The sequence below is a fragment of the Impatiens glandulifera genome, chromosome 8, assembly GCF_907164915.1.
Source record: "Impatiens glandulifera chromosome 8, dImpGla2.1, whole genome shotgun sequence".
NCBI lineage: Eukaryota > Viridiplantae > Streptophyta > Magnoliopsida > Ericales > Balsaminaceae > Impatiens > Impatiens glandulifera.
The window spans coordinates 2,559,322-2,569,509 of NC_061869.1; the positions used below are offsets into that span (position 1 = coordinate 2,559,322).

General features: G+C 28.2%; 1 protein-coding gene across 1 annotated transcript; it reads right to left on the reverse strand.

The window, feature by feature from the left end:
- Window positions 1-626: 626 nt before the first annotated feature.
- LOC124911715 lies at window positions 627-6,664 on the reverse strand. The gene is made up of 2 exons (XM_047452225.1): window positions 6,159-6,664; window positions 627-1,071 (listed from the first exon to the last, which is right to left on the reverse strand). Exons 1-2 carry the CDS (start codon window positions 6,662-6,664, stop codon window positions 627-629), a joined length of 951 nt encoding a protein of 316 aa, XP_047308181.1.
- Between the last annotated feature and the right edge of the window lie 3,524 nt (window positions 6,665-10,188).

Below are 10,188 nucleotides of genomic sequence, written 5' to 3' on the forward strand. Positions count from 1 at the left end.
GTGTAAATACATATAAAAATAACAGAATAGACTTTTTTACAAAGATAAGAACTAATACAAGAGCAATTTCATAATATGGTATAAATACATATAAAAATAACAGAATGACCAACATTTAAATTTGAATGAACAAATCAACTAAACATCATATAGAATCCTAGTTTAACTTAATGTTAAATAATAAAATAACATTAAAGATAAGGTTCTTCGTCACGACTTAATATGTAGGTTCTTCGTCACGGCTTCTGTTACACTAGTTAATAATTCTGACCAGTCACTGCAATAATATATATATATATATATATATATATTAATAAATTTTTAAATATATAATAATAATATATTTGTAAGATATTATCTCTGAAAACGTCTCGGTCGAAATAAGGCTTTCCAATTAAGTTCTGAATTAGTGTATGCATACGGAAACAGATAGAGTAATATGTTCACTTATCCAATAAAAATAAAAAGTCTTTTTAGTTGGCATACTACATTTATTTATTTACTTTAATGAAATTTTATTACTCTAATAGTATTGAAAAAATCTCTGGAATTAGTACAAATATAAAGAATAAGTACATGTAAAAAGTTTTTATTAGGTATAACTAGAAAATATTAGTTAAACGAACTTACCCTTTAGTCGAATCAAATCTTATCCCAATCGTTTGTCGAGCCTCTTCAAGAGCCCAATTAAACCTATTAATCTCACATTTCGAATATTTTTTCGTGTTCTTAATCTTAAGCCCCGACGGTTGCACATTCCAAAAGATTGGAACCAAACGCTTCTTACACTCCATAATAAGGGCCAACTCGTGTAGGCAATAATATGACTCCCTATAACGAGGAGAGAAAACTGCAATCGCCACCTGACAATTTCGGATGCCGGTTTCAATCTCCTCGGATAATTTATCACCGGGTCCCATACTCTTCTTATCGAGGAAAGTATGGATACCCATTTTGGAAAGACGATCGTACAACAAACCCGATACGTTGCCTTTTGTATCGACCCCACGATGATTGATGAAGACATCGTACGGCTTTGGATCGATGATGGGTCGATATGGTTCGATGGAACTGTAGTTGCGAAGAATTTTGATGCATGATTTTGTTGTGGACAATTTTGATACTATTCGTTGCATGGCTTGAACAAGAAGTTTTGTTTATAATAATGTTAGTGTTAATTAATGTTCTTATATAGAAATGAATGGATGAAGATGTATTTAAATTGATGTGTATGTGTGTGTTAGATATATAGTAATGTGGGTAGGTTATTTATACGTGTGTTAATGTGGGTGTGATGTCGTACTTATTGGGATAATAGACCGTACAATTGAATTTAAGAAAAAGAAATCAAAATTCAAGATAATGGAGTGTTTGAAAATTGTTTTTTCCTAAGAAAATGTATTTGTTTTGACCCATGTTTTATAAGAATTTTCCAGAATCTTGATTTCTATATTTAGAAACTGATTTTATTATTTGCTCACTTTATCACAAGCTATCTGCAGTGTAATTTACGTGGCCAATTTTTCTATATTAACGCGTGTGATCGAACTATATTTATATATACATATTGAAAGAGACTAGTTTTGATTTAGTTTAACTGATTTGTTAAATTATTAGAGATCATATTTAATTATAGCTTGATTTCTATATTTAGAAACTGATTTTATTATTGCCTCACTTTGTCACAAACTATAATAAGACCGTATTTGTATTTATATATACGACGAAGGATAAACTCAATTAAAGGTTCAATGAAAGCAAATTTACGAATCCGACATGACATGTTAGGTTGTTCATACGTCCCGAAAGTGCTCATTTTGGATCCCGAAATTACTCATTTCGGGTCCCAAAATGGCCATTTCAGGACAAAAAAAAATTCCGGGATTCGAAATGGCCTTTCCGAATATTATTATGCCGTTTCGGGACATTTTGAAAATTTTCTCTTTCATACCCACATGTCATGCCAGTTAATTCTTGGATTTGCTTTTGTTGAATCTTTCGTTGAGTTTATCATTTTTCTATATATACTTATAGAAACCTAGTTTGATTTAGTTTTCGTTAAATTATTAGACAGACAAATTTAAGATTTTGAGTTAGGGTAAGTTTAAAATGTTTTGAGATAGGTTGAAAAAGGAATTTGGATGGATTTGGAAAATAAAGAAAAAAATTAAATAATATTTTATCCAATAACAAATTAGATTGAAAAAATTAAGGAATAATTTGACTTTAATTTTTTTTTGTGAGCCTAACCAACCAATCGCGTGACTTGTATTAGAGATATATTTATAGCACACTGAATATTATAATGTATTAGATATGGGCCATATGGCTTTTTTTTTAATTATCTATCTTGCTAGCTACAAATTTAAATATTTTTGATTTTATTTATTCATGTTAATTTATATACTAAAATTATGGTAACAACTTATTCAACAATGAGACTTATTTGTGTTTATAACTTAAATCAAAATAATAATTCTAAACTAGTTTAATTAAAAAAGTGAAGTGTTCAATTATTTTTTTTTTGAAAACGGCTTAATGCCATCTCATTAAGGAAACTCAAAAGTGAGGAGAATTTAAAATGAGTCAAGATCAAAGTTAGACAAATTTTAGTTTTGATTAAACTAAATGAGTAAAAGAAAGAAAGCATACAAAATTACAACATTAATCGTCTTATTTAAATGAGAAATTACATCTTTGACTAATCTTCATTGCCTTTGCCTTCAAACGTTGTTATTCATTTTCTTCTATGTAATTTCCTCTTTCTTTTGTGAGTATATTGTTTCTTAACAACAACGTCAAATTTTCCTTCTGTTTAATGTCAACTGTTCATCGAAACTTCTATTTTGCCTTTATCTTTTCTCTGTTTACAAGTGATGACAATGGGAACACCATTCTTTTTATTCAATTTAACTTACTTTTTTTCACAATTGATGATTGGATTGTTTTTCTTTTGATAATGATTGTTGATTACCTCGTTTCCTGAAACTTTCTTAAGAAGCTTCACTTTAGTTGTATCAAAACTTAACTAAAAAATGGATTATGATTTAGTATGTCAGAGGAATCTTTGTTACTAGCCGTAATGTTATCAATTATTGTCTCCTTGCTTGTTCCAACTTCGACTTTACTTGTGCATTTCCAAAGTGTTCACTTTATCATATACTAACATGTAATGCAATTGACCAAATTGACGTGTATGTTGATGCAGATCTATATATGAGTTTGGATGGGCTGAAGTCCAAAAAAAAAGAATTACGGTACAAATGTGACATTATTTTCAAATTTCTTAAACCTTTTCAATTTAATTAACGATTTGTTTATCAAATTCTTAAAAAAATGACAAAACTTACCTTTATCAATAATTTAAGTCCACCCATTTTTTTTAAACCGACTCCAACTCAGATTCATAAATTCGTCCCTACGCGTTTATCGGAATTTTGTTTATACATTTTTTTGGGATGTTTTATTGTACTTTTTTTTAAAAATTCCAATGATAAAAGGTTTAAGCAAATGTCGAGTTAATAAAATTAAAAAAAAAATACTTATAATAAAAATTTGACTAAGAGAAAATTAATAAGTTAAGTAAAAAAACTTATTTAAAAAAAAATGTGGTCACACGAAGTTAATCACATAACCCGCAAACACACTAAACCATTTAACTATGCGCAAAATTTGTTATCTGGCCGACTTGAATCAATGATCTCTCAAAGATGCTAGAGATGCGGTTAGGCTAGAAGAGGGATAAAAAATGGGACAATGGATTAAACACATAGTCTGCAAACACACTTAACCATTTAAACAGACGTAAAATTTGTCCCCTGACGGACTCCATCCCAGGACCTTAGGGAGGTTGAGAGTATCCAACTCTTATTTCCCCTAAACTAGAAGAGGGGATTGTTGGAATTTATGGGTCACTATTATAATAAATAATTGTGCAAATGTCATCTTTTAATTAAGCCAAAATAATGTGATCTAATTAGAAATCAAGTTTATAGGCTTATGGGTGTATTTGTCATGAATATAAAGTGAGGATACCTAAGTGAACTTTCTAATTTTATGAAGGGGCTAAATTAGAAATGTTTAAACCAAAATAACTAACATTATGGTTATTTTGTAACGGTATGGTCCCCAATTGATGTACGATTCAATTTCCTCTTTGCGTCCCCATCAACAGAGAGAGAAAACAAAATTTGACGTACTCATCAATTGGAAGATCCATTCCACTTCTAAAGGAAGAGAAAACTAAAGAATCTTTCAAACAGAAGGAAAGAGATGACGAGTATAGGTACGCTTCCGCTAATATTAATCGTAGTATTATTTTCTCACATATATTATTAGGATTTAATTCAGATAAATCTAACAGGGATAAATTTCTACACCAAATTACCAACACCAAATTAACCAATTTCGTACAAACTTAAGAATATCTCATTAATAGAATGGTATGTTTTTAGAATAATTGAACTCAGACCAAAGTATATGTAATTTATCGTAAAACTAAAACTCACCGAACAATTAATACTAGATTGTTATTTATAAAAAATGGAATGCATAAAAGTTAAATAACTTTTGTTTGAATGGACTAAAACAAAATACAACCCATACGATAGATTTGTCCCTCACAATTAAGTTTATTGTTTTTATTTTATGTTTAAAATATTGTAAAAATCAACTTAAATTATGAGAGAGAAGCCCATAAATTCTTATGCAACGAAATAAACATGAACAAATTGATATGTTTGAAAATTTAAACTCTTTTTCTTATTTTATGATATGTATATCGTCAACGTTTTTATTATGATTTTTAATATTTGTTATGTAGAGCCTGTAGAGCTGATTGGAGAGTTTATAACTATTCATAAATAACTTCTTACTCATTCATCTCTTAATTTTCATTTTTTATGTGATGTTTAATGTCTTGTTCGGATAGAGGTTATTTAAAAAAATAATGATTAGTGATCATACACATTTAACAAACAAATAAAACTAAGACAAGGGATCAGATAACCAATGATTTTAAAAATTAACTCCCTGAAGAACAAAAAAAATAAACCTAATTCCTAGTCTTTTACTTTTTTTTTTTTTTGCCCCTCTATGATGACAAATCTATGGTCGGTCACTAATGAAGGAAAGTGGATTCGTGATTTCCGACTAAAAAATCATTCAAAACTTGATCGAAAAACCAACGTTTATGTGAAGTTATAGAGTCGAATACAACAAGTACTAGTTTGAAAGACTATTTCCATTTTGTTCGAAAAAGTGGCTCATCTCCTAATACGAAGTTTCAAGGAAACTTTAACTATGGCCAGCCCTTCATTTTAGATAAATACTAAATTTATCTAATCCAGTGGGTTGACCCTGGCACAACGTGTTACTATATATAGATGCTGCATATCTGGGTTTTTTCGCCGGTATATTGAGTATGCTTCTTTCATCAACTAATTTACCCTTTTCCCAGAGACCACAAAAATCGCCTCTTTCAAAGCAAGTCGATCCCATTCGTTTTACCCGCAATAATTTAATAATATTTTCCAAATGAAGCAACTAGGCTGTCTTCGTCTTCTAGCCTTGTTTATGTAGCATTCCCGGGGTCTTCTCGATGGAACCTTGATATTAAGTTTTAATTATTGAACATTGATATTATAGTTTTTAATATAAGCAACGGGCTTTAAATAATAATGAAAATTAGACTTTTTTGCAAAGATAAGAACTAATACAAGAGCAATTTCATAATATGGTATAAATACATATAAAAAACAAACATTTAAATATGAATAAACAAATAAACTAAACATCACATAAAATCCTAGTTTAACTTAATGTTAAACCGCAAAAACTTAATAATAAAAGAACATTTAATAAAAAAATAAGGTATTTTTTTTTTGAAATACCCAAATTAAATACCTATTAATTTCTGTTACTCATGTATTTGAGTTATTAAATACTTATTTGTACGGATCCATTATTATTTCCCATTGAGCTGCATCAACATTTTATTATCTTCTTCATCTTTAAGAAGGTTTTTGATCACGGCATCTGTTGCACTAGTTAGTAATTCTGACCAGTCACTGCAATAATATATATATTAATAAAATTTTAAATATATAATAATATATTTATAAAATATTATCTCAATATTATTATCTAAACTAACTTACCCTTTAGTAGAATCAAATCTTATCCCAATCGTTTGTCGAGCCTCTTCAAGAGCCCAATTAAACCGATTAATCTCACATTTCGAATATTTTTTCGTGTTCTTAATCTTAAGCCCCGACGGTTGCACGTTCCAAAAGATTGGAACCAAACGCTTCTTACACTCCATTATAAGCGCCAACTCGTGTAGGCAATAATAGGACTCCCCATAACGAGGTGAGAAAACCGCAATCGCCACCCGACAATTTCGGATGCCGGTTTCAATCTCGTCGGATAATTTATCACCGGGTCCCATACTCTTCTTATCGAGGAAAGTATTGATACCCATTTTCGAAAGACGATCATACAACAAACCCGATACGTTGCCTTTCGTATCGACCCCACGATGATTGATGAAGACATCACACGGCTTTGGATCGATGATGGGTCGATATGGTTCGATGGAACTGTAGTTGCGAAGAATTTTGATGCATGATTTTGTTGTGGACAATTTTGGTACTATTCGTTGCATGGCTTGAACAAGAAGTTTTGTTTATAATAATGTTAGTGTTAATTAAGGTTCTTATATAGAAATGAATGAATGAAGATGTATTTAATTTGATGTGTGTGTGTTAGATATATATATATATATAGTAATTTGGGTGAGTTATTTCATTTGAGTGTTAATGTGGGTGTGATGTCGTACTTATTGGGATAATAGACCCGTACTTACAATTGAAAATTGAATTCAAGAAAAAGAAATCAAAATTCAAGGTAATAAGGAGTGTTTGAAAATTGTTTTTTCCTATGAAAAGAAAATGTATGACATTTTACTACATATGTTTTGACTCATGTTTTATAAAATTTTTAAATTTTTTATTCTTTTTTTTGAAATTTAGTGATAAAACGGATTAAGTATGTAACCCGCAAACACACTTAACAAAACGCAGAACTTGCTACCTGACTGACTCGAACCCAGAAACTTAAGGTAATTTATCGTCGCTGGACTAGAACAGGGGATAACTTTTCTGAACCTATTTCTATATTTAGATACTGATTTTATTATTTGCTCACTTTATCACAAGCTATCTGCAGTGCAATTTACGTGGCATTTTTTTTTTCTATATTAACGCGTATGATAGCGTATGATAGAATTGTATATATTAATATATACATATAGAAATAGACCTAGTTTGATTTAGTTTAATTGATTTGTTAAATGATTATAAATATATTTAATTTTATAGCTTGATTTCTATATTTAGAAACTGATTTTATTATTTGCCCACTTTATCACAAATTATCTGGGATTTTTTTTCATATTAATGCATAAGATCGGAATTATATTTATATATATACATATAGAGATCTAGTTTGATTTAGTTTAATATCTTCGTTAAATGACTAGAGAAACAATCATATTTACCCATCAAAGTAGCTCAGTGGTAAAAGTCGATATAAGAGACTAAAATGTCACGGATTTGATTTTATCTGCGATCGTTTTGTGTTTAAACGGGGAATCATGACTCTAGAGTGTCATTCTAGTTCTACTTTAATTAAAAAAAATAAATAAATAAATTTAAGATTCTGAATAAACTTTTTATTTTAAAAAAATAAATTTATTATTCTTTTCTTACTCTTTTTTATTAATATTTCTTTTTAAAGAAAATATAATATTTTTATAACTCTCATCTTAACTCTTTTAGTCTAAACTTTTTTACATTTAAGCTATAATGGGTGAATCATACTTTTGATATTTTTAATTTTAATAATACTTCAAGACTTTTTGCTAAAATAATCCAATTCAATATGTATGTGTGAAATGAAATAAAAGGGTATCATTTGAATAATTCAATTTGTATATAAAAAAATTAACATGAAAACCTAGGTCTTGTTTGATTTAAAACTGAATTATTTAGATAAAATGGTCTAAATATTCTCAAAATTTAAGGGTAATTTAAATGATGAAAATGTAAAAATTGTGTTTTATTTACAAATGATAGAAACAATAAAAATGAAAGGAAATATAAACTAGCTATAATGCATTAGATATGACTTTTTTTTTTTTAATTACCTATCTTGTTAACTAAAAATTTAAACATGATTGATTTTATTTATTCATATTAATTTATTTACTAAAATTATGGTAACAACTTATTCAACCATTAAGACTTATTTGCATTTATAAACTAAATCAAAATAATAATTATAATCATATCTTCCTAGTGGCAATAAGAGATGGATATCCCCGCCTCTTTAAGGTTCTGAGTTCAAGTCCGTCAGAAGACAAATTATGTGCCTAATTAAATGATTAAGTGTGTTTGCGGGCTATGTATTTAACCCGCCGAAATTAGTTGAACTCTAAAGGAGAAGCGAAATCTAGCGTTCTAAAGTGGGATGAAAGTTTTAAAAAAAAATTACGCTACAAATGTGACATTATTTCTAAATGTTTTAAATTTTTTCAATATAATTCGCGATTTGTTTATCTAATTCTTAAAAAAAAATAGAAAAACTTACATTTATCTATTTATTTTATTCATAATTTTCTCGTTATTATTTTAAACCGACTCCAACTAAGATTCTTAGATCCATTCATGCGCGTACGGAATTTTATTTATACATGTTTTTTGGGTGGTTTATTGTAATATTTTTTCAAAGTTCTATGATAAAGGTTTAACGAAATTACTTATAATAAAAGATTGACTAAAGAAAAAATTAATAAGTTAATTAGAAAAAATATTTAGTGTAAAGTATCAATCATAATAATCAAATTCCCACCACCGAATTAACCAAATAAATTAATACAAATCTAAGAAAATGTCATTAGAGGCGGTGCTAATAAATTTAATAGGTGACTTGTATGCTTTTAGAATAATTGAACTCAGAACAAAGTATATGTAATTTATCGTAAAAGTCATCGAACAATTAATACTATATTGTTATTTATAAAAAATGAAATGCATACAAGTTAAGTAATTTTTGTTTGAATGGAGTTAAACAAAATACAACCCATATGGTAGATTTGTCCCTCACAATTAAGTTTAATTGTTTTTATTTTATGTTTACAAGATTTTAAAAACCAACTTAAATTATGGGAGTAAAGCTCATAGATTCTAATGTAATGAAATAAACATGAACAAATTGGTATGTTTGAAAATTTCAAACTTTTTTTTTATTCTATTGATATGTATCATCCTCAACATTATTATTATTATTTTTAATATTTGTTATGAGAGCCTGTAAAGTCGGTCATAACTATTCATAAAAAACTTCCTACTGATTAATCTCTAAAATTTTGTTTTTATTTGATGCTCAGGTATTGTCCGATAGAGGTTATTTATTTAAATAACCTAGTTATTTAGAAAAATAATGATAAGTGATAATAAATATTTAACAATCAAATAAAAGACTAATACAAAGACCCGATAACAAATAATTTTAAAAACTAACTCCCTGAAGAAGTCTGTCATCAATGATGTCCGATTAGAAAGTCCTTTAAAACTTAATCGAAGAACCCAAAAAGTACTAGTTTGAAAGGTTCTTTACATTTTGTTTGGAAAAAAGTGGCTCATTTCTTGTGACGGTAGTTTTGGTGTAGAATAGTATGATCCCGCAAGTTTCTAGGTAATTTTAATTATGCCCAACTTTTCATTTTCCCGATTCATAATCTAAATACCAATTTATCTAATTAAGTAGGGATTCATCTGCACAACGTGCTACCATAGATGTTGTCCATCCGTTTTTTTTCGTCGGTACATTGAGTATGCTTCTTTCATCAACTAACTTACCATTTTCACAGAGACCACGAAAATCGCCTATTCCAAAGCACGCCCTATTCATTTTGCCCGCAACAATTTAATAAATTTTTGATGAGTTTGATTTTTTTTTATATAAAAAGACTTAAAAAAAAGAGTATTAATATATAATAATAATAATAATTTAATAATTTAAAATATAAAATATTTTAGTATTTTAATTAATAAATTAAATAACAAATAAGAGAAAATAATAAATAATATATATATTTTTTTTTGGTTATTGAAATAACTGACGTTA